General features: G+C 39.0%; 1 protein-coding gene across 2 annotated transcripts in view; it reads left to right on the top strand.

Moving 5' to 3' along the window:
- The window catches only part of B3GLCT (beta 3-glucosyltransferase), a 103,392-nt gene that overhangs the window by 40,267 nt on the left and 37,832 nt on the right, over positions 1–25,293 (top strand). For both annotated transcript variants that reach the window (XM_087814428.1, XM_087814427.1), the window contains exons 5-10: positions 6,553–6,629; positions 7,116–7,227; positions 14,230–14,366; positions 20,525–20,588; positions 21,774–21,893; positions 23,336–23,405. In XM_087814428.1, the coding sequence (XP_087670554.1) occupies positions 6,553–6,629; positions 7,116–7,227; positions 14,230–14,366; positions 20,525–20,588; positions 21,774–21,893; positions 23,336–23,405 (580 nt within the window). The remainder of the gene's footprint in view (positions 1–6,552; positions 6,630–7,115; positions 7,228–14,229; positions 14,367–20,524; positions 20,589–21,773; positions 21,894–23,335; positions 23,406–25,293) is intronic.

Raw genomic sequence — 25,293 nt, 5'->3', positions numbered from 1 at the left:
TGAATAAAGCATGTGGGAGCAGTGGAATGGCGATCTTTTTAGATTGGAACAGATGGCAAACAAAGTTCGTGAGATACGGGATGTGGTGGACGAATGTGGTTCCTAAAGGCAAATCTGTAAATACAAAGATAAAGATTTTGAAGAAGTGCTATTTTTTTTTTTTTGAGCTTTACCCCTTACATGACAGATGGAAGGGTCCCGTGACATTATAAAGATTGACTATTTAAAGAGGTGTGTGAACAAAAAGCCTGGTGGAGGGGGGCTCGTGGAAGCCCATAGGACTGTTTGGTGATGACCTCCGAATTAATCAGGCACTTTACTACATTTCCTTTTAAATGCCTACTATGTGCATAGCATCTGTGTGTCAATTATTATTTGACTTTTGTTTTTTGAACTTAAAAAAAATTCCTTCTTAAGTGGATGTTTGCATGAAAAATTGTGTATTTTGTTTGTTACATGAAATGGGAACAAAAGCTTAGAGTCTGGGGAGGGCTCCCATGGAGTGTCCTGTGTTGATGTTGTGATGAACAGGTTGTTAGAGGAGGGCTTTTCTTCCCTTTGGATATGGGGTCCAGTAACCAGGGAGATCCTAGAGTGAGGTAATTTCCACTGTAGCTTCAGAAATGCATTAACAGTTGCTGAACATTATGGAAACTGTTGTCCTCCAAAGGAGTTTCAAAATATGATGAAATTGAAAACAGTAAAGGAGAAACATAAAGCTACGTTGTGTGTGGGTTTTTTAGTACATTCTAATAAAACAAGGATGCACACACCATGTTGAAGACTATAAACTGTGACCTTTAACCTTAGTGCCGAGCAAGGATCCTGCTAGGTTGGAAAATCATTTTGCATGGGGAACAGGGAAGTAAGCCACGGAAGGAATGAGTGCTGGGAGAGAGTAGGGTGGAGTTTGGAATGAAGGCAGGACCTGAGGAAGGGCAGAACCACAGATAAATTATGGTTCTATTTTTAAGGCAGCCTGCAAATACAGAAAAACAAATTCAGAAGTGGGATATGCTTATAAGGTTTTATTTTGGGGGTTTGGTGCAGCTGTAAATTACATTTTATGGTAGATACTGGATTACACTTTTTTGCTTCGGGCCAAATGGAGCCAGACAAGCTGCTTAGAAACCTTCCCACTCTCACCACCCCCAAGTAAATAGCTTTTGAAGGGAACAGACACTTCTAATTTTATTGCCTTTTTTGTGGTATGAATTTTATTGAAAACCTGGCAGACTCTCAACCCCACAAATAAATGATTATTTTTGCTTGTTCACAAAGTTTTGGAATCACTATTTTCTTGGGAAGAGTTAGTGGGCCATGGCTTGTTAGTTTAAAAATCCTCATTTCCATAAAATAAGCCAGGAAAGCCAGAGCAAAGCCTGTCATAGGTTATAGTGTGACAAAGCTTGAGAAACATGGCCTTGTTTTTTTTATTTTTAGAGATTTTTTAATTGGCAAGGAGACGTGGGAGGTACTTTATTAAAAGGTTAGCTTTTAGTTGTGAGAGTTGTGTCACTATCACTAAACTTTTCTTAGTAGGTGAGAGCAATTGGATGCTTATTATTAAAAGTTCATTTTTTTGTAGTAACTGATAGGTGTTAATGTGTTAAACTGGAAATTTGATTACATTGCTGTTGAATAAGAATTTATTCATCTTTCATGTAATAAAACTTTTATCGGGTATTTACTTTATGCAAGGGCCTGGGCAAGATGCCCCAGTGAGACCACGGCCGCTTCCGGGGTGAAGGGGTGTTCTGTAGAAATAATTAATTCTTCATACCATGCGGAAGGCCGCACCATGAACATTTTTCTCCTTTTGGCTGCCCAGCATTTGAACCCATCTGTACTGGAGAATGTTACCGTGCGATTCTGGTGGGAGCTGCGCCATGGCCCACTAAGAATGTCAGAGGCAGATGCTGAGCTCCCTGAGCTCAGGGAGGGCACCTGTGACTGAGTGTAGCCACTTGGACATTTCTGGGCAGGATTCTGAGTCTGGAGCCAGGGACCCATGGAAACCAGTCACTGTAGAACCCACTCCTGTGGTGTGACATCAGTATTTGGTGTCTAGTGTTCCACATGGAAGGTGCCCATGGTGGTAGTGCCTGTCAAGTGGCCTGCTCCCAGTGGATCACTGTGGATGTGTAAGCCCCACCCGCCCTGTGTGCTGCTGCGTGAAGCTCTGTCAGCACAGCAAAATGAGACAAGGCAAGAACAGGTCAACCCTGCCTGCAGTGTCAGCGAAGGCTTTGTTAGCACATCTGAACTGAGCCTGGAAGGAATAGGAAGAGCTTGCTAACTCCTGTCTGGGGCAACTGTGAGTACTCCCATGGAGGGAGGTGGTCAGTTTGTGGTTCCCACTGAATGTTAGTGAATAGGTGAATGAAAGGAAGGCGAACGGCTCTGAGCTAACATGATGAGTTCATGTTTGGAAAAGGGGTTGGAGGGACTAGTGAGACTTCTAGTATATGGGCCAGGGCCTGAAGTAGAGACGGACCTGGAATGCCAGTAGTCATCCTAGGTGACTCGTTGAGTGCATGTCACCATTATTTTATTCAGTGCTCCTATCTATACACTGTGCTGTGCTGTTTTCAAGTTCAGCTCATATAAGTCTGTGAAGCGGTTACAGTTATTTTCCTCATTTTGCCTAGAGGAAACTGAGGCTCAGAGAGATTGAGTGACTTGCCCGTGGTCATATCATAAGAAGTGCAGCCAAGCCTATATCTCAGTCTGACTGGCTCCAAAGCCTCTTCTGTCTGCTCTGCTGCCTGCTGACACAGAGATGGGGCTCAGCCCCCTGAAGATGGGTGCAGCTGATGTGTGTGAAGAATTCCACTCAGTTTAGTCAGCTGTGTCCTGTTCACTCCATCCCTTAACCTGGCTTTATTATTTAATACCAGTTATCCCTGATATTGTCTTCTAGATTTATTTGCTTATTGCTTGTCTCCTTCATTAGAATGGGAGACCCAAGGGGGCAGGGGTTCAGCCCTATCACAGCTGTTTACTGTATTCCTAGAATCGTGCCTGGCACATAGTAGTTACTCAAATATTGTCAAATCAATTATAGTAATAACAATGACATGCATAGCATGTACCAAGTGGAAGCATGTAGTAACTCACTTGATCCCCAGGACTATGGTTATCCCCATATTAGAAATGAGATAACAGAGGCACAGACTGGTCAAAGAACTTGCTCAGGGTTGCTCAGCCCAGAGACATGGCACAAGTATTCTCATTCAAGTACTTTGGGTCTAGAAATCAGGTCGTTAGATGCTAAGTTTTACTGCCTCTCATGAGTGAATGAATGATTAGTTAAAACAGATTTATATGAGCTATAAAAATGTACTTAGTAATGCATCTTGAAGTAAATAGTTAATAAAAATAAATTTTATAAATAATGAGGTAATATTTTCCTCTTGTTAAGAAAGGATGGTTGATGATTAAGACAGGTATCTGGAAAAATGTCTTTTTAAGAAAATAGGCTCAGATTCCTGGAAAATACGGTATTATAGCATCATATATAAACTACTGGTCCATAAATAATACTGGGTTTTTAAAGCCTAGTAAATCTGTCTGATACATGTATAAAACATAAGTGTTGTATATCTCTGTTATTATCCTCATAAGATATACCTATTTCTTATGGAAGAAATTATATCAGTAAACAGATGTTAATTTTCATCATAATTTATTTGTTGGTCTAAAAGCTCAGGTGCCTAAGAGCTATATAATAGTTGGACTTTGGAAATACAGTTGAACTGAAATCAGTCCTTAAACAGGGTCAGCCTTTTAGAACTTTTGCCTTGTACTGAACAATGTCTGGGCTTTTGCCTCTAATTTAGTACTTGGACTGAACAGTGAGACTGAATCAGACCATAAACTCATGTACTGCTAGGCTTATATTTTTAATTAAGTGATGGAGAGGTTACAAATACTGGGAAGCAGCCTGTGGACAGGAGAAAACGCCAGCAGCATGGGGTTAAATGAGTTGAATTCCTTCCAGACAGAGGCAGGAAAACTAAAGTGATTCAAAACCAAATTTGCCTAATAATGAAAGTAATTTGTGATATTTTAAATGTTAATATCTGTTTTCATCCATGTTCAAATGTTGGCTTTTTTATTCATAATATTCATATTTCTAGCTAAAAATTTTTCATGACTTTCCCACTGTTTCAAGAATAATGGGCTTTCTCTACTCTCAGAGCGTTTTTACAGTGCTCAGCTCTGGAGTCGAGCCTGGTTCCCTAATGAAGATGACGAATATGTGTAACAACCAGGTGATGAGTTAGTGTTGCTTTTGGACTTGTTTGTTTTCAGTAATTATTAGCGGCTTTATTGAATATATGCCTTGGTAAGAAATATGTTCAAAGGAAGTACTGACTGAAAGTCCAGTGGGCTTTCTGAGATTAAAGTGCTTGTTAGGATATAGGTAGGTGCTAAAGATGGAAGTGGAGATTGACTTTGGTTCAACGAGACAGGTGGAGGTGACATAAAAAGTTTAAATCATTGTCAGTTTTTCATTTTCTTTCCCTTTTCTGTCATTTTCCCACACTTGATCATTTGTATTTTTAGGCCCTTTATGCTGGCCTCTGCTGTGGCATTGTTTCCCTATTGATAAGATTTTGTCTTACCTTTTACTTTTGAAGCAGCAGGGTTTGGTGCATACTCACAGCTCAAATAGAAGGCAGACGGCTGCATGAATGAGTGTTTCTGCTATAGCTTATACTTTCCCCTTGATTTTATTTGAAAACTGTTTCTCAGTCATTCATCCAAATTACATATTGAAAAAACATACTTTGCATCTAAGGTGCCTTAGGTAGGTCACATGATACCTTAAGGAGGTCTAAACCCCATGGTGGTGTTAGACTGAGAGAAAGAATAGAATGATTACAATTCCAAGTGGTAAGATCTGGGATAAGACCATTTGATGGAAAATTTTATTGTGACCTTTTAAACTATTGTATCTAAGAAGTGCTAATACACATGAGTATATGTATATCTAGGTCTTTTGCGTTCATACACAGAATATATTCATATATACATACATGAGTATGTACACACATGTACATATAGGTGTACTATATAAAACAAGAATAAAAGCTCTTGGGGGTTTTTTAGTATTATTAGTAGACAAAAATTTATTTATAAAATGATCTTGGCTTAGTGAAGTTAAATCAAGACCAGGTTTCTGAGCGTCAGGGTAGAACGTCTTATATTTGAGACAAAGTCATTCATACCCCTGTGGAGACAGTTACTAACACAGCATCTGAGTTTTGGAAGTGTTTCTGTTTGTTGATACAGGGGTACAGAAAGCTTGATTGCCATTTTTGTGTTCACCAAGTGAAGTTCAGGCATATGATTTAGTGAGCAAAGAAGTAATGGAGATAGGAATGGTTACAATTCACCACTAATCCATAGAGTTTATTTTAGTCCAGAATTTAACTTCCCCTTTGTGCTGATGGAAACTTTTCCTGCTGCACTTTTCTTGTGACAGAAATTATTCATAAGCCTGACTTTGCATCTCTGCCAGGAAAGTGCCCTCACAGCCTTTCTGCTGACATTATCTGTCAAGGTGTAATACCTAGTGGCATCACTTACATACAGGGTGGGGCAAAAGTAGGTTTACAGTTGTTCATATGGAAAATAATAGAATAATTAATAAATAATATTACAAGAATAAACTTCTGCATACTCACAACTGTAAACCTGTTTTTGCCCACTCTGTATTTTCTATAATTAGGAAGGATAGTACTCATTTGGGAGAAAAGTTTTGAGGTTCATTCATTTTTCCTGAAAACATTTTTAAAACTAACCTATGTTTTAACTGCATTAAAGGGGTTTTAAAGCATGCATGTAATAACTTCTGTCATCTTGACATGAATATTTTAATTTTTCTGGTTCCTTGCTAGTCTCTCTTGTATGAATTTATTTTACGTTGTTGAAATCATGTGTTTTCCCATTTAACATAAAGATGTTTCCATTGTTATATAGTCTTCACTATTATAATTTCAATTGCTACATAATAGCTCATTTGCTACTTATTTTCTTATAAAACTTTTTTTAGTATTTACTGTTTCTTTTCTAGATAGCTCATATTAGCATGCTTCCATAATTATTTGAAATTTTTATGCAAATGTTAACTTTATTAGTTTTCTTCACACATGATATTTGTTCTTAAATAACCCCTCATGAAGATGTGTGTATATGTAAAACATTTATAGCAATTTTTTAAAAGACAGTAAAAATTACTGAATAATTTAGACTCAACAGTAGGAAAGCCCTGAATCATCTTGGGCAGCTGTTAATTTAGCCTTTAGGCTTGCTTTTTCTCTCTCACATGCCATGTTGTTAGTCTGATTTAACCTTTGATTACTGTTTATGCATTTCATATTTGTACATGGAAGTTAAAATAAATGCTACATAACATAAATAAATGAAGCTTGTTTGATATTTAACTGCAAAGATATATATTAAAACCATTCTCTTCTTAAATAATGAACTTGTATGAACTATAAGACTGATACGGAATATTACTGCACTGTATTTCTTTAGGAGCTCCCCACTGTCCTTCTGCTTCACGAGCTGTCTAAGCAGGAAGGTGCATGGACCATACTTCCACTGTTACCACAGTACGTTTAACTGGAAATGTGTCAATTCCTGACGTTTCTACCTGGACACTCGTAAGCTCCCTAGTTGTCTTGTAAGAGGGTGTTTTTATCTCGTAGCCAGTAAGTGAAGTAAATTTGAACTCTGCTTTTTATGACTACTACATTAGCTCAATTCCTTTCTAACCACTAATGGCTTTTATTTTCAAATATGTTTCTTTTTTAAAAGAAAAAATGTCTATATATTTGATACTTATATTTGAAAATTATCTGTCTTCTGAACTGGCATTATTATGGAGAGAATTAACTTTAAGAACTCTAGCTGTTGTATAAACCATTAGCATTTGGCTTTCCTGTTTTACGAAACTTTATGTTGACAAATATAAGGAAAAAAATCTAGATTTCTTGCCATTTTATATGCCTTTCATCCATTTCCTGCCTATCAGTTTTAAACCTTATTATAAACTTGCTTTATGGAAGTGTTTACTATAGCCTGTTTCCTTTTGTCAGCTTTTCTGTAACATATAGCAGAAATTCATCATGGATTTTCTTCTGTGAAGAAGAGACAAGAATACAAGTCCCAGGACTCCTCAAAACACTCAGAAGATATGACCCCTCAAAGGTGAATATAGTGTCTATACCACTATTTTTCTTTTGGGGAAAATGCTTAAAAGAAGATTTTGACCAAGAGGTTTTTAAACTTAATAAAACACTTAATTTAAAATGAAAAAGAATGGAATAATAGTAGAATATTTGGAAGCAATGTTAAATAATTCTCTCTAAGCTTTGTAGCTTTCAGAGGGATGGAACATACAATGAGCTGTTCTTAAATGAAAAAAAAAAATCTACTTATATGTGCTAGCAGTTTCAGAAAGTTAAGAAACTATAACCCAGAGTTGAGAAATGTTTCTCTTTATGAACAGTGACCATATAGTATTTTAGATAAAAAATAGTTTTTGAGTACCACTGTGATAGCAGGACAGACAGACAAGGGTCCTCACCACATAGATGGTACAGGATAGCAGGAAGACGACAGACCATTAAAGAAGCAAGTTAAAAGTGAGACCTCTTTTAATAAGGAAAACGTGAGGTGCTATTAGAAGCACATAGCTGGGCATCAGATTTAATCTGGGAAGGTCACGAGTGGAAGTGACATTTCATCTGAGTCATGTAGGATGAGTAGGCGTTAACAGAAGAGAGAGTGTTCTAAGCAGTTATACTTAAGGTCTGGAGGTGAGAAGGGATGCATCTTACGTTAGAAATTCACTGCTTTCATATTTTCAAATTTTATTTTGTGAAGATAAGATGTAGCCATTGGATCTTGTTTACCTCTAAGCCCCAGCATGAGCAGAGGGTTGAACACTTAATAGGTGGTCAATAAACACTTGTGAACAAGTAAATAATCCTGTGATGTCAGCTTTCCTGCTGGGCTCTGTTCAGGGCCCCTGGAAGTGTAGAGGGCTGACTCAAGAGACATGTCAAGAATAATCAGGCTGCTCCATTCTCCTGGAGAAGCCCAGGTTACACCCTGATCACATTATAGAATTCTTTAAACTTGGAATAAACAGAATGGACCCTTTCTGATACCACTGAACACCTGCCTCACCTATGTTCTGGTGCTCACTCAGAGCTGGGCCAGCATTTAAAGATGACACCGGGAAGGAAAGGTGGCTTCTGGCTGCCTGTTTGGACTGTTGGTAATAGATGCCAAAAGTTGAGTGACAGTGAACATTAGATTTCTCAAGCACTGGAACATTTGTTACTATTATAAAACCACCAGTTTCGATGTTTAAATGTGTGAAGGATCCATTGTAATTTCTATTCATGCTTTTGCTTTCTGGGAAGATACAAATATAATTGAATGAGAAAGTTGTTAGGTTAAAAAAATAATTCCTTCAAAGGAGAGAAGAATTATGACCATATTTCAGATGATGCTAACCAGCATCTGTGTACCTTTTGCCATGTTTTATGTAGAACATTTGTTAGGTTTTTATGTTTCCTTTTGACTTGGGAAAAACTCCCAAATCTTTTTCAGGATGTAGGAGTTTTAATCTCCTCCAAGTGTTCATTTCACCTGAAGATTATTTTTCCATTATCCATAGCTCTAATTCTTTTTAGGAGATGATGACTCACTGTGCTTTTTAATGAAAATTGGAATAAATTCAAAAGTTCAAAGCAAGTTCATGAAAAGCAAGAACAGAGGCAAAGTGAGATGGTTCCCCCTCTTTTCTGAACTCTGCCATGGTTGGGGGGGGGGGGTCTAGTATGCTTTATTTCTTTTGAAACTAACATTTAGGAATAAAAATTACATAATTTTAAAGTTAGCTCAAACCAGTGGGTTTTTTTTCCCCCTACTATTTGAAATTTTAGGAATAAAAGTATAAAGCAAGTCTGGCTTGGATATTGACACAAATAAACTACACAAAAATAATATGATGTAATGTGGTGGAGTATAAGTGTTTGATTCTGACATTTTCCCCTTTAGTATCTTACTGTCATTCTTACTAACATAAATTTATGCTGTTGTACAATATTTTAAGTGAAAAAATTGAATCTTTATTAAAATAATTAATCTTTGTTAAATTGCCTTTCCAGGTTATTTCTATAAATTTCCATATCTTGTTGAAGCCTTTCTTTTTCCCACTGTATGCCTTTAATATAAGGATGGGTTTGCCATGTGTCTTGACTTTTTAATTATTTTGCATTATTCCACTACAGTTTTTTGACAGTATTTATAATTTTTAATGGCTATTTACAGTTTCATCTTATAAGTGTGACACAGTTTACACAAGCAATTCCTATTATTGAATGTTTAAGTTGGCATTTATATATTTAGTTTTACTTTTTTATTTTTAATGGAGCTGATACATGGGTGCTGGTAAAGAGTAATTCTAAGGTATTAGTAGAACATTATCTGAGTTATTCTTTTCCAGCTTATCTGCAGTATAATTGTCTTTATTATGAAGCCATTAAGGTAACCATTAAGAAAGATGGGGGAGCCCGGCTGGGTGTGGCGCAGCAGTTGAGCACCGACCTAGGATCCAGGAGATCGAGGTTCGATTCCCGGTCAGGGCACATGCCCGGGTTGCAGGCTCAATCCCTAGTCGGGTGTGTGGGAGGCAGCCAATCAATGACTGTCATCACTGATGTTTCTATCTCTCTCTCTCCTCCCTTTCTCTCTCTGAAATCAATAAAGAGATATTAAAAAAAGAAAAGAAAGATAGGGAAGCCCTGGCCGGTATGACTCAGTTGGTTAAGCATTGTCCTGTGCACCAAAAGGTCGCTGGTTTGATTCCTGGTCAGGGCACGTGCCTAGGTTTCGGGCTTCATCTCTAGTAGGGGGTGTGCAGGAGGCAGCTGGTTATGTTTTTCTCTTATCTATGCTTCTCTCTCCCTCTCTCCCTTCCTGTCTCTCTGAAATCAATAAAAACATATCTAAAAAAAAAAGAAAGATGGGGGAGCGCCTCTTTCCACAGATTCTGTATTAACCTCTCTAAGCAGTTTACAGTATAGTGCCTGACAAAAATATTGAAAAACGATCTTGTATACTAGATAATAGCTGAACACTGACATTAGGAGCTAAAACATAAAAACACATTCTGCATAAAGTTCTTTTGGGAACAGGAGATTATAACAGTGAAAGATTAGTGAGGAAGGGGCTAAAATATACCAAAGTGTTTATTTTCTTTAAATAAGCTATATTGACATGGTATGTTCAATGTGATGGTTTTCATATTGGTAATTGTTTAGTAGTTTCATAAAGTGCTATGTTATTGATTTCTTTTAAATGTTGAATTTTCAAGCTGAGATCATTTGCCTTATAATTATTCCTCTTTCCCAGTGATGACTTAATATGTTTATAGACAAAATATCAAGAAGAAAGCCATCAGGTGGGACTGTGAACCTAAACATGTAGGTTATGTTGCTGGCTTTCACACAGTTCATTTGACTTGCTGCTGAATTGACCAAAACTAAGACCCTGGGAGGTATTTGGGACACAACCACAGCAGAAGGAGGCTCGTAAGAAATAATACTGTATCCTTCCTGCTTTTATTTTCTGATAAGGGGTAGTGATGATGGTTGGAAAAGAAAATATGTAAAACTATTAGAACTTAGGGTACCTGATTTAAATAACATGCTTTAGTTTCTTTTCATAGTGGGTGGTTGTTTTTTAAAGCTGTCCTGAGCTTGCTCCACTCATTAACCAAAAACTAGTGAACACCTTGAACATGTTAGGTATTCTGAGGATACAGCAGTGAGTAGAATGAACAAGAGCCCTACCAACAGGCAGGGTTTATTCTTGTTGGAGGGGAGATAAGCAATTAGCAAAAATGCAAATAATGTGTCAGATGTTCATTGGTGCTATGGAGAAAATAAAGCAGAATAAGAGGGTTAAAGGGTAGATTGGGGGGTGGACTTACTATTCTATATAGAGTGTTCAGGGAATACCTCACTGATCAGGTCACATTTGAGCAGAGCATGAAGAAACCAAGGGAATGAGCCATGTGCTTCCTACTTGTATGTCAAACTGCCTACTTAATACCTCCACTTATTTGTCTAATAGGAACCTCAAATTCAACATGTTCAAAACTGAACTCTTAATGACCCTTTAAACCCCTTCCCTTTTCAGTCTTCCCCATCTCAGAAATGGCATCACCATCTATCCAGGTGCCCATATGAAAAACCTAGGACTCATGACTAATTCCTCTTTTCCCTCAATCCTGTATTAGCATGTCCAGTTGACTCTACCTCCAGAATGCACCTCTCATGCATTTTCTCTCCGTATTTAATACTACTACCCAGGTCCAAGCTTTCATCATCTCAAGAGTTTCTAGCTCACCTCCTGGTTTCTACTCTTGCCATCCTAATACTCTAGCCTCTCTATAATTCAGATGATAATCATTTATCTGCTTGAAAACTTTCAGTGATTTCCCATTCTACCTGAGATAGTTTCACTAGATACAGCATTTTTGGTTGGCCAAAGTTGTCTTCTATCACTGTAAAGATGTTGTTCTACTGTCTTTCATATTCTGTTTTTTCTCTTGAAAAGTCTGCTGTATGTCTTGTTCTTGCTTCTTTGAAAGAAATGTGTATATCCTCCCCAACGACTTTTAAGATTTTCTCTTTATGTTTTTTCAACCACCATATACCTATGTGTAGTTTTCTTTGTATTTGTCTTTTAAAATTTTTAATTATTTTTATTGATTGATTGGTTGATTTTAGAGAGAGGAGAGAGAGAGAGAGAAACATTGATTTGTTGTTCCACTCACTCATGCATTCATTGGTTGATTCCTATATGTGCCCTGACTGGGGATCCAACCCACAACCTTGGCATATCAAGATGATGCTCTAACGAACTGAGCTACCTGGCCAGGGCCTCTTTGTATTTGTCTTGATTGAAGTTTATAAAGCTGCTGGAATCTCTTGCTTGATGACTTTTGTCAGTTTTAGAAGGTCCTAAGCCTGTATTTCTACAAAAATTGTTTCCGTTTCATTCTTTTTCTGCTTCTATTCTTGCTTTTCAGTTTCACTTATTTTACACCTCTTCATGGTGTCCCATATTGCTCTTATGCTTTTTTCTGTATTTTCCTCCTTTTGATTTCTTTGTTGCATGTATCAATCTGGATATTTTTTACTGACTTGCCTTACACGTCACTAATCTCTCTTCTCTTGTGTCTAATATCCTCTTGAATTCCTAACTTCAGTTACTGTATTATTCATTTTGGGAATTTTCATTTGACTCTTGTTTGTATATTCTAGTTCTTTGGTAAAATTCTTCATCTTACCTGGCCAGCATGGCTCAGTGGTTGAGCATCAACTTATGATCCAGGAGATGGTGGTTTGATTCTTGGTCAGGGCACATGCCCGGGTTGTGGGCTCAATCTCCAGTAGGGGGCGTGCAGGAAGCAGCCAGCTGATCAATGACTCTGATCATTGATGTTTCTCTCTTTCTCTCTCCCTCTCCCTTCCTCTCTCTGAAATCAGTAAAGACATATTTTTAAAAAATTATTCATCTATTTCATTAATATATGAATCAGTTATATTTTTGATAATTGCAAAATCTGATTTATCTGTGTGTCTCTGCTTTTTATTTTTCTCTTTGTTTTTGGTGAGGTCTTGTTTCTTGTCATGCCTGGTAATTTTTCACTAAGTGCCAGATATTTTATGTGAAAAATTGAAGAGTTTGTGGATGATATCCCTTCCTACAAGAGGAATTAATGTTCTTCTGTGTTGTGGACCATGTTGTAGACCATCTTTGTCCTTACTTCTAGACCCTTCCTCTCCTGAAAAACCCTGTACTTCAGCCTGGGGCTCTGTCACACGGCTGCTGAAGTCTGCTCAGCTCTTCTTCCTCTCCACTGCTGCTTTCCACTTGCTTCTTGGTTTTTCCTTTGGCTTTAGTATTGAAGGAAGATTACATGTGGAATTTTGGGCTCACTTCACTGGGATCCTCTTAAATCTCTACCTTTTGGGTAGTCTCCAGCTCCAGCCTCTGTCTTAGTCCACTGAGGTTGCAGAGTCCTCAGCTGCTGCTTTCTGTGGTGTGCTCCTCTCTGCTCTGGGAATCAGCAAATTCCTGAGCATAAAACGAGGTGAATATGGGGTTTCCATGGATGGGTACCGCTTTTCTCTGGGATATTAGCCCTCACATCCTATCTGTCTTTGTTGTTTTCTAATGATCTCAATTATTTTCTTTCAGTATTTTCTCCAGCTTTTACACTTGTCCTCAGTGGGGGGTAGGCCTGAGCCAGGCTATTCTGTTGTGGCCAGAAGTGGGAGTCTTCCATTGCATTTAGAATAAAGTCTGTGTTGCGTTCCATTGGCATGTAAAACCCACTCTTGTGTGCCTTCTGCCTCTCTCTTTTATACCTTGTTTCCTCACTCCCAGTATATTCTAGCCACACTGGAGTTCCTTGTTTCATCAAATGCATCAAACTCTTTCCCATCTCAGGGACTCTGTATTAACCGCCTTGACTGTTACTCCCCAGGTTTGTGCATAGCTGGCTCCTTGATAGTACTGCTCATCAGGTCAGTTGTCACTTCTTTCCAGGATAGTCCCCAGTCACTCTGATATTTCCATCACAGCACATTGCAGTCACTATCTGAGCTCACTGTTTACTTGCCTATTTTCTCTCTCCCCACTACTGTGTTAGCTATATTCCTGTCTGGTGTGGAATCAAAGTTAAATGCTAATTGATAATAATTAATAATAAATGTTAATGGAGTGAATAAATGAATTAAATAGGCACTGATCCTGGAAGGAATTTTTCAAATTCTTTGCAAACCTGAGTGGGGCATAAGGTGAACTGTTTTCTTTGCCTTAATAGTGTTTCGATATGGAATATTCTGTAAAATACCACTTTTATATTTATGGTATAATGACTAAATTTTGTTTATCCTGATGGTATGATATTAAATTACTCTCTTTATAGACAAAGATTATACTCTGTTAATTATCATGAGTATTAATTATATTTTTGTTAAGAAAATTTAAAAATATGTAATCTGTGCTAATTCTCCATTACCTAGAATATTTAATTAACTAAAACTAACGATATGACTTTGGTTTTGGTGTGACATGAAATGTTTTTTTAAAATGACATTTTATATCTTTATTTAACAGGAATGGTTTTTAGGAAAAGCATTATGTGATGAAGAATCTACAATAATTCACCATTACGCCTTTTCTGAAAATCCTACAGTTTTTAAATATCCAGATTTTGCTGCTGGCTGGGCCCTTAGTATTCCCCTTTTAAACAAGTAAGGATTTATTAGATTTTTTAAAAATTTCACTGAGTGTTTTAATTGATGGATCTCAAATGGATTTTTAGCCATAGGCAGTGTGTGGTAGAGTGGAAAGACCTGGAGGGGTTTTTTCTTCTGCTCCATCACTTACTAGTCCCCTCAGACTCATCACTCAACCTCTCTGTGCTTCCTTATTACTCACCTGCAAAATAAGGTGAATAATAAATGATGATGATGAACACACAATACAGTATACAGGCGATACATTATAGAACTATATACCTGAAACCAATATAATTTTATTATCAGTGTTACCCCAATATATTCAATAAAAATTCAAACAAACAAACAAAATAAATTGTGAGACTTAGGGAGGACACATACATGGCTCTGAGAACTCAACCCTCAGAAGTGTTATTACTGTTGTTAATGGATCTAATTAGCAATAGGTCTGACTTTGATAGTCAGTAAGAAAAGGAATCAGTAACACACCTGGGATTGGCAGTTGAATAATAGTCATGTGCGTGGGTATACATACTTAAACACGGGCCACACGGAGGGACAGGAGGCAATGTAGATAGTCTTACCTAGCTCTTTGTGTATATAATTGCAGTAATGCTTTTTTATTTATTTTTGTTATTTATTTTTGTTATTTATTTCTAGAATGCTTTTTTTAGATGTGGAAAATGAAGATAATTAAGTTGTAATTCAAGAGAAATGTGGTAGTTAACAGGCCCTTTTTAATCTGAATACTTCAGATTAATTTTTATGTGTTTTTGTTTTTTAAGGAATGGAAAGTTGATAAAGCAATTGTGGCCTTTATGTCTTCAAGGGCAAAAGGGTTTCTGTTATTTCTCACATGAAGTATGCTGTTTCTAGGGTTCAGAGTCTTGAGAAGCTTCCTAGCCTGTTGTAGGTATACAGGTAGTAGATACCTTGACATTAGTGGCTGCTTGACAACTCCCTTGATACTTGAAAATTCCTTACAGTGTAACCCCCTCTTTGACAAAATATTGTCAAGCTTAACAATATTTTCTGTTGAGAATCCAAAAATGGCATCAACAATACCCTGTATTGTTTAAGCCTTCCTTACTGCTAGGGAACAACCACGGGAGGCAGCTGCCATCAGGTAGATGACCCGTGGAAAATTCTTTTTGGGAATTGAGTTACATGGGGAAGGAGACAATGCATTTGGCTTGAGAGGTCATGATAGAGGAGGGGTCATCTGGGGCCTGGCATCTGAGAGAGTGGCTTCCTGGTGTAGCAACTTCCTGATGGAAACAGAGGCCACAATCCCTTGACCACCCATTTCTGTGGGATTGTTCTGACAATCTCTGCCTAGAGTCTTGTCTTCTGACTTTCCAGTAATACTGTGAGTCATCTATATTCCTTTATAAATGCATTTTGTGTTTAAACTGGCCACAGTGGATTCTTTTATCTTCACCTAAAAGCCTTGACCATTGCGCCTGTCCTGAGACAGTCAAGTAAAGACACCCTGCTCCCAGTCTGCACCAGGCATGTCTAGGAGGATCCACAGTTTCCCTACTCCATTCTTAGAAGGGCTGGGGCAGAGTGCAGGGGAACTGAGAAGAGAGTTGTCTTTCTCTTAAGAGAGGGACAAGTATAGCTATAACCTGTCCTTGATGCTCTCTGAGTACAGACAGTGCCTCTTTCCCCCAGGGCCAAAGAGGAAACCGACAGACCCACAAAGAACCTGTACAGTAAGCCCAGGATTATAACCATTTCTCTGAAGCCACCATGCTGTCCCTCTGATCCTGGAGGCCTCTCATCCTGAACCCAAATCCTACTAGTCTAGAGAGTTTCACCTTTCTTCTTCCATCCCAATTTCCCCAGCCAGCAAGGACCTTTTTGGAAACCTATTTCCATGCTGAATGCGACTCACTGTTTATTGAGTTAAGTGTAAGAAATATCTACTGTCCCTTTTTAAACCAGATGGATGGTAGTGATGTGTCTTGAACATTTCTTTGGCTCCCACTGTCCTTATACAAGATCGTTTTGTCCAGTCTGATTGCTTGCCATGCTAGCATTAAGGCATCACGTGGTCTACAAAACCTTTGGGTCTATGATTCTGCCCTCTGGCCTCACTGCTCACATGTGTAGAAGCCACCAAGCACTGGCAGGTTCCATGGCTTATCTCTTAACTACCTCATGCCACCATGTGACCAGCTGCTAGGGGCTTTGTGAGCTGGGGCTGCAGGTTCTGCACTAGCTAAGATATTCGACTCGTTATGGGGGCACTTTATGTTATGATTGCCTGGCATTCTGTAGAGATAGTCCCACAGGCATGTCATTCTCTTTGTGTTTATGAAGTCATCAAAAACACTCATTGACAAGTGCCAGCTTACTCCCTTTTGGACAAGCTTAATATGTTTTCTACTGAGATTTGTGAGAAAACTGAAGTCCTCTTGTCATTGCAGTAGGATGTGTAGGGAGCTACAGCTAAGGTAATTGGGGCCAAAAAACAAATCTTTTTCACAAGTTCAGAAGATTTCTAGTACTTGCCCCATAACTATAGCATGATAGAGGAAGGGGGCACCAGTTAGCTTCCACATTGAGTGTCGCCTGCCTTCACAGCACTGAACAATTACCAACAAACCATAGAATGTTTGTAGTTAATTAATACCCATGGTCTTTTCCCTGCCTTTTCTCCCTTTTTGCTTCCACCAAAAACAAAACAAAATAAAAATGCAGACTCTACCATAGGACCAAATTCAAAATTCTACTTATTTTAGACCATATTTCCTTTTTCTCATGATACAGACAAGTAATCAAACAAACAAAATTATATAACCCATTTAGCATAGCAGCTGTCTGTGGCCTAGATACAGCTAATAGGACATTCTTATTTATTTGCAAGAAATTAGTGTTATACTTAGAACTAAAGGAAGCATAAGTACCAATTAGCTCCATCAACTGCAAAACAGGATCTTCCCAGTTGGCTTCTCCCCGTTTCAAAGTGAGTGTGCTTCCTGGGTTTCCTCCTGTTATTGGGAGCTCTATCAGTTCCCAGGCTGGATGAAGGACATTAATTACTGTACTAGGAAGGCGAGGTCTTGGTTGGTTATTGCAGGAGATCAACGGTGTTACTGAGGACCCTGGTTTTCTCTGTCTCTCCTGCTGAGTACACAGCATCAGTCAAGTCTAAATTTGGTCCCTTTTGTGGTTTCAAGGCAATATGGGCTAATGTGTTTTATTTATGTCCAGAAATACAGAACCTTTCTAACCATGGAAGTAAGTGCTTATCCTCAGTCTTTAGTTGGACCTTGTCCAAGTGAAGTTGGTTGGATCAACTTCAGGCGTGTACTAACTCCTGGACTATTAACACCTGCCAGGGAATGTCAGTGCTTGGGTTGGGTTAAAACTAATTCTGACCCTGGAGTCCACTTATTGGGCTCAAGAATTAATCAAAACTGGAATCTCTTGGGAAGAAGGAAGGGGAAACTGTATTGTGTAGGCGATGGACAGCGCCCTCTACAGGAATGCTGATTCCTTCTGCCTCCTTTCCTTGACTTTCTAGCCCACTTAGTAGGTAGGACAACAATTAACAGTTACAGTTACAAAAGTCTTTCTCGAGCTGAAGTCACCAGAAAAACTGGTTAAAGGTAGTCAAGACATACTTTCTTAGGCTATTTCCCACCAAAAGTGTTATTTGCCCTACCGGTCTCACATCAGTGAGGTTTGAATTAACACTGTTCAACATTTCCTGGCAATCCACCTGTGGGATCTTCTAACAACAGTATCCATGAAAACATGCTTATCTTTGGAGAAACTCGTTAATTTCCGAAAAGATGATTTCTTCAGTTAGGTGATATTACAGAAAACTGTCATTACAGTGTTATTACAGACCACAGTCACTGCCCTCTTTTGTTTTCCCACCAGCAAACCTTACCTGGATTTCCTTCAACAGCTTGCTCTGTTGACTGGCTCGCAAATGGGACTAGAAAAGTCTCATAGGAAGATTTCCTGGAATAGAGTTGAAGAGGCCCTACGTCTATTGTAGTTTCCAGCCTAGCTGGTGTGTCCTTAGAATTGTTACTGGGGCATGACTTAACACCTTCTAGGAATAAGAAAGCTAATATCAAATGTCATGTTTGACAGGAACTGAATATTTAATGAGGAAATATTTTATCTAAGCAATTGAAATTTCTGGCCTTGTTTTTTTGGTGGTGTTGGTTACTAAAATTAGCATTTAAAAATCACTTGTGCTGTCTCACTTGGTGTATAGAAAAATGAAAACTAGTTCCCACCACTAGGAACTAGCCTTTTAAGTTGGGGGAACATCCTGCACACTTTCAGAACTAAACGCGTTTGCAAGGTGACTGATTGACTTAGGCTCGGAGTGTCACATGGTCGCATGAGGTGACCCTTCAACACAAAGTTGGTGATGTTGAGGTAGCCATCACTCCATGGGCTGCTATACACAGTTCCCCCCCCAAAGAAAAAATTTCAAGAATTGAATGAGAAAGAAACTTAAAGACAAAGAGCAGATGGAACATTTAGGCTAACAATTCAGAAGTGATTACTGTCTATTAAGAAGGGGCATGTAAAGTGTGACCATCTCACAATGGGTGTCCCATGCCATTGGATTCTGGTCACAACTTTGTGTCCCTTGCCTGTGGCATGGTGTTACTTTTTCTGTCTTTTGAGTCTAAATGTGGTCTGATCAGATTTTGGAGGCAGTTGGCATGAGTCCAGTTTCCAAAGTTACCTCGATATAGTTTATTTATAAAAACTGGCTCCAAATGAGTAGAATTCAAACTGGACAAGATTCCATGCCAGGGCAGACCTTTTTTCTCTTAATGTGTATGGGAATGTGTGTGAGAACATAGTCCCTTCCTGTACCCTCTCCCACTCCAACTCACAAATCTGAGGTCAGAGACTGAGCAGGAACTGACAGATTGCATGGGGCTTCTTTTGGAGCCAACTGCCACCAGGCTATGTTAGCATCAACCATGAGACAAATGCTCTATAACTAAACCTAAATTATAACTCTTCTTTATCTTTCCTCTAATAAAAAGTACAGTTTTGAATAAATCTTTGTGGCTTAACCAGGCTAAAAACCCAGTAAACATTTTTGAAACTTACTACTACTTTCTCTTTTAAAATCACTATTATTTCTTTATAGTTAAAATATGTATTAGGAGGTTTGTAATTGGAACTAATGGTCTTGTCTCTAGCCCTGTAATGAGTATAGAACCATATGGAATCCCAGTGGTCTTGGTAAGTATGTAATTCTACCCCCCTCAGCTTGGAATCAAAGAATATACTGCCCTTGTCTATTCAGGCTGCTCACTGGGTGCTCACTCTGGCCGGGCACAGTGGGCGCGCTGGCATCACACGGAAGGTGGAGCACAGAGAAGGATGTGTGCACAACAGACTCTAATGCACGCGACAGAGCTAACGGGGCTGTGCTTCCTCCTCTGGAAGCAGAGGAAGTTTTCATTTATTCTGGTGGGGAAGCCTGGAAAGGTTTCACAGAGAAGGTGGTCTTGAGTTTGGTCTTGAAGAAAATTTGCCAAGTGAAGGCTGAGTGAGGGTTTTCAAGGCAGCCGTGCAGCAGGAGAGCAGAGCAGGCAGGAGTGTGCGCTGCGTGGGGCAGGTGGGTGCTGAGGGGTGGGGAGGTGGAGGGGCGTGGAGGGGCTCCCCTGCCTCGGCCCAGGGGCTTGGGGCTTGATTCTGCATTGCAAGGAGCCATTGGATATTTTTTAAGCAAGAAAACATTTTTCTCCCACACCGCATGTACTCTTCCACTGAAATCTTCACAAATTGTAATTCATTTGGGTTATTAAAAATTGGAGGGTCAAAAGCAGGCTTTTGTTCTTCTATTTTTTTCTTTCTCTGTCATTATTTAGTGTAAGGATTATCAGGGGGTCAATAAACGTCAGGGCTTTTTAAAAAAGGCATTTGTTGTATTGCAGTGTATTGTATTATATTTTACACTATTTGCCAGATGTTATAATAATGAATACTGCATTTGCAGCAAAATTTGCATTTTCACAGTCCTTTGTCTCATCGACATTAAACTCCTATTTTTATCTTAAAATTTATACTTTTGCCTGTTTTCAAACATGGGAAAGTCTCAAGAATGTTTTATTCTTGTTTGATGCTTCTTCTGGTGTAAGAAAAGCCCTCAAATTGTCTCTATTTTCTAGGCTTACCAAGAGGTTAAAGAGTGAGTCCCTGAGGTCCGACTTTACAATAGATTTGAAACATGAGGTACGTCATGGTTTGTTTGGTTAAAAGTAATCAGGAATTCACGTCTTCTGTTACAAAAGATGTTCTGTATTCCCTAACAGTGCATCCTCCCCCATCGCCCCTGCATCTTCTCTCCACCAAGGGCATGCCACTCCTATCAATCCGATGGAGTTGTGTCTGCTGGCACTTGCCCGTCAGCTCCTTTCTTTGTGCTTTTGTGGTTTCTCTCTGAGTGCTCCTGCTCCTTTGGAACTTTGTCTCATAATCCTCTGAGTCCTGTGTTGAGACTCTGGCTCCTCAGTAAGGATTTGCACTTGTTCTTGCTGCCAGAGGGTTGTACTGATATGGAGCCACTTTAAGTCCCTCTGCAGTGTTTGGACCACATAAATGGCACAGTTAGGGAGGCCTAGCTTTTGGGTACAAAATCCCAGAGGAGATTTGGAGATGGTTTTCCCCTCCACCTAGCTCCAGAGTCCCAGCTCTATATAAGGTTTGCTGTTAGACACCACACCTCAATGGGTCACAGGCTTGGAACACAGAAGAAGAGAGCAGGCAGGAGTGTGCCCTACATGGGGCAGGTGGGTACTAAGGGGCTGGGGAGGTAGAGGGGCATCCTGTGTATGCTCAAGTGTATGCTTGGAACTCAAATCAGAAACTCCACATCCCCGGGGCTCAACGGATACCTACCAGCAAAAGCTGCCCTTGGTGCCTTCTTCCCAGGTTCTCACTCTTGCATTTTTGCCCTTATAAGCTCCACACTATTTTGCCAATTTAGCAATCCACTTACATTGATTTTAAAGATATTTTGTCTGCATTTTTAGATGTTTCCAGCAAGTCAGGTGGTTAGGATATGTCATTACTATACTGCAGGAAACCAGTCATGGTAATATTTTCTTTCATCTTTCTCTGTGATGTTTGAGAATCCTCAAAATACCTTCCCTACAATTGCTTATAACAACTTTGGAATTTTTTACAGTTCAGAATATTGATTCTTAGTTAATTGCTAATAAAACATAGGTCAATCCATATGGAATTACTATTTTTGTAAGTTAAAAAAGCTGTTGAATTTTGACAAATTGACATGCTTCCATCTCATGCTGTCTATAGAAGGTGTGGTTGCTCCTCCTTGAGCTGTTTCAAACCTTCTCATACTTGCAACATTGGTTGAGTTCTTTCACTCACTGCTGGTCTCCCGTCATCTGACAGATTGCCCTCTACATCTGGGACAAAGGTGACGGCCCTCCCCTCACTCCAGTGCCTGAGCTGTGTACAGACGGTGTGGACACCCACTGTGCCACCACATTCCACTCTTTCCTACCTCTGTGTGTAAGTAATAGAAGACAAACTCCCTTGCACATCAAAGGAAAATGTACCTGCTGTGCATATGTTGTCCCAGCACTTTACATACTGGAAAAAAATCTACATTTGCTGTGTGCCAGGTAAGAACAGTACGTCATTTTCTATTAGTAACAGCCCTTTAAGGTAAGCACTGTCATCACCCCATTTTACAGAGGAAAGAGAGAGGCACTGAGGAGTCCTTGCTCGAGGTTGCACAGTGAGTGGGACAGGAAGTGAGGATGTGACCAGCACAGTCTCCCCCAGAGCCTTTGTGTGGCATTTCCTGCCAAACTCTTTGGAGTCACTTCTTTGGTTGATGGTATAGCATGCATTTATCGGAATACCTAGTCCATTTCCTAGAAAGGCAATTTCAAACATTTTCCATGATACCCAAGACTCTCCCCAGCCCATCTGGTTACTCTCTCAGCTGGCAACCCTACTTCTATCTTACCTGACACTTTGCAGAATTTCTAGAATGAACTTCCTCGTTATGGCAGACCCTCAGCCTAGTTCCAAGGATGAGCCTGAAGACCCCTGAAACTCACTCGGTTGTTACCAGTTCTTCTTATAAGGAAACATTTACTCACCACCCTCATATGTTATGTTATTCTCAAGTCAGTCACACAGAAGGCATTGTGTTGCATTTTGAAAGATGAATATATGCCCCCCCTCACTGCAACAGTGGGGAGAATCTGCAGTGTTTGCTCGATTGTCGACATTATGCTTGCTTTTTCCTTAATGCGTATTCTTGGGAATCTAGGCGGGGAGGGTGACCTCCTAGTACCTTGAGTGACATGACAAAGCTGTGGTTAGATGTCACTATGTACCAGTCCCAAGTGATGTAGGAGGCATGAATTAATTTTATTGAAGGCCTAAACAGATGCTGAAGTGGCCAGAACACCCATGATTCCCACCTTTGGGAGCAGGCTGTCCAGAGATGTCTCTATGTGCCCCCTTTCATCTGAGTGATCAGCTGAGTGATCTCTTATTTTACACCGACATCCCCTTAGTTCTCTCCTTTTGTCAAAATCTTTACCAACCAGAAAAAGCAAAGGGAAAGTAGCTGACATTTATTGGGCACCTATGATGTGCTTAATAAAAGCAGCTTTTATTGTAATAAAAGCAGCTTTACTGGTGGTTATTTTTCCTGCTTTTTAAATGGAAGACTGAAATTCAGAGAGAGAGCTGGAGGGACTTGTCCAGATGACACGTTGTATGAGTGGCAGAGCTGGGATCCCCAGCCCAGTCTGCCTGACATCAAAGACTTTGTTATTAGTTGAGTTCCTTTCCCCCTAAAACTTCATCCAGGAAACAGGCTTGATATCCCTGACACTGGTGCATTTGATCTCTAGAGCATGTGAGATCTGATGTGGGTATGAAGTTAAGATAATATGGACTCATATATGCATATATTTTTTCTTGTTTTTTAGGGAAATCCAATAAAGAAGGAGGATATTTTTGTTGCAGTAAAAACGTGCAAGAAATTTCATGGTGATAGAAGTATGTTTTGGGTTATTCACTTTTATTGAACTTTTAGAATCTGAATTGCCTTCTTAATAAAGTAAAACCAGATATAAACTCAAGAAAGGGATAATGACACATTTATTGTTGAAGTGAAAGCATTAATTGACTGGTATTCCTCATCGTACCACTTCAATTACCCAGAACAATTAGAAAGGACAGTTTTATATTGAAACCTGAATGGTCCTAACCCTTCTAAATACTATGTTTTAGATTGGAAATGCAATCAGCTGTTGCAATCTTGGAGACAATATGTGAATAACAATGCATTTTGCAAAACAATGTCCTGTTATACCCATGCACTGTCTCTGAACTGTTTGAGAATATTGTAGGGGATTTCAAGATGACAGAACCAAGAAGGAATGTTTTCTTGAAGACTACGCCTTCTTTTTACATTTTTTTTCAGGTGCACACAGTGGAACTTTTAAGACATGAATTTTCTCATGAGTAGATATATGAGAGAAAGGGGAAAAAGTTCCTTATAAACAGTAGTCCCTTCTTAAGGAAATTGTGGCTTACAGGTGGATGTTTTTATTCAAATTTTCTGTGTCTTTACAGAATTCTAAGACATTGACATCAATTAAAATGTGGTTATAATAAATAATGTCTTAATAGTATGTAACTATAAACCTTATGTTTACCTAAAATAGTCATCTTAAGTTCCAAGTCATATTAATTCAGCCTAAATAAATATAGCATTATATAAGGAGTCCTAAAATACTATTAAAAATCAATATAGCAGTTAAAATTTTTATTTATCACAAACCTAACCTAGCTTTAATATCTTTTTGCTTTTTTCATAATCTGGAAGGGCTCTAGGATATTTGACAAATATCTTTCACAAAAAAAGTATAAAGGGAAATGAACTAGGTTGCTTTTTTTTTAACAGTAAGCGGAAGTATTTGAATTAATTTGTTTTACTTGGATCTTGAAGCTGCACTGAGAGTAGTGATTGCTTTGATATTAATGTTAAGAATGGTGGTGGTGGTGGTGGTGCTGCTGCTGCTGCTGGTGCTGGTGATGATGGTAGTGGTGTCGGTGGTGGTGATGGTAGTCAAAATCTTTAAAAATTAAAGAATCTTAGAAGTCTGTTAGGAGCACTAAAACCAAACCCCCCAAAGCCAGGTGCATTGGCTTGCTGCTGTTAATTTGGATCTGGGAGTCAAGGAAGCCTAAAATGTATTATGAGACTTTCACAGGTGGGTTTCTGTCGCAAGCCCTCTTTAAACTTGGACTTGTTTGGAAAGATAGTCTAAGGCAGCAGGATTTTAGAGACTTCGATATCCATTTGGCTGGATGGAAGTGAAGCCTGAGACATCCCTGGGCTCTGCCTTCCTTTTGGAAGTCTAGTCTAGCCACCAGTTGTTGCAAAGAATTATCTAGTAATCATATTAGTTATAATGACAGTGCCGTCGTAACTGCTTTTGACTGCTACCTTTTTTTACATTTTCTGGTATATTTTTCATATATGTTCTGTCATCTAATTTCATGTTGACAATTCCTTGTAATGTGATAACTAATGCTATTCACTTGATATTGTAGAGAAAGCTGAGTATAGACAAGACACAACTGGCCCAAGTTCTTGTGGTCAGTTGAGCAGGACAGCTGGAGCTTGGGTTTTCTGGCTTCAAATCCCACATTCTTTCTACCATGGCACAGCTATACTGTGATCTCCTTGGATGTATTCCAAACCTAACACTTGATAAATAGTATTTGATATTTGTGTTGCTGCTCTGCTATAGTCAAGGTCAGGTTTGACTTAGCCAGGTGCTGTGGAAGTAGCCTTTATTTTCAGCAACATTGGGGATAGCCAGGAACTGAAACCCACAGATGATCTCAAATAGAAATTAAGCAGGGAATTTAGACT

The sequence above is a fragment of the Miniopterus natalensis genome, chromosome 2 (genome assembly GCF_054644295.1).
Source record: "Miniopterus natalensis isolate mMinNat1 chromosome 2, mMinNat1.hap1, whole genome shotgun sequence".
Classification (NCBI taxonomy): domain Eukaryota; kingdom Metazoa; phylum Chordata; class Mammalia; order Chiroptera; family Miniopteridae; genus Miniopterus; species Miniopterus natalensis.
Note: the sequence above shows the minus strand (reverse complement) of the source record. Positions and strands in the feature narration are given on the sequence as shown.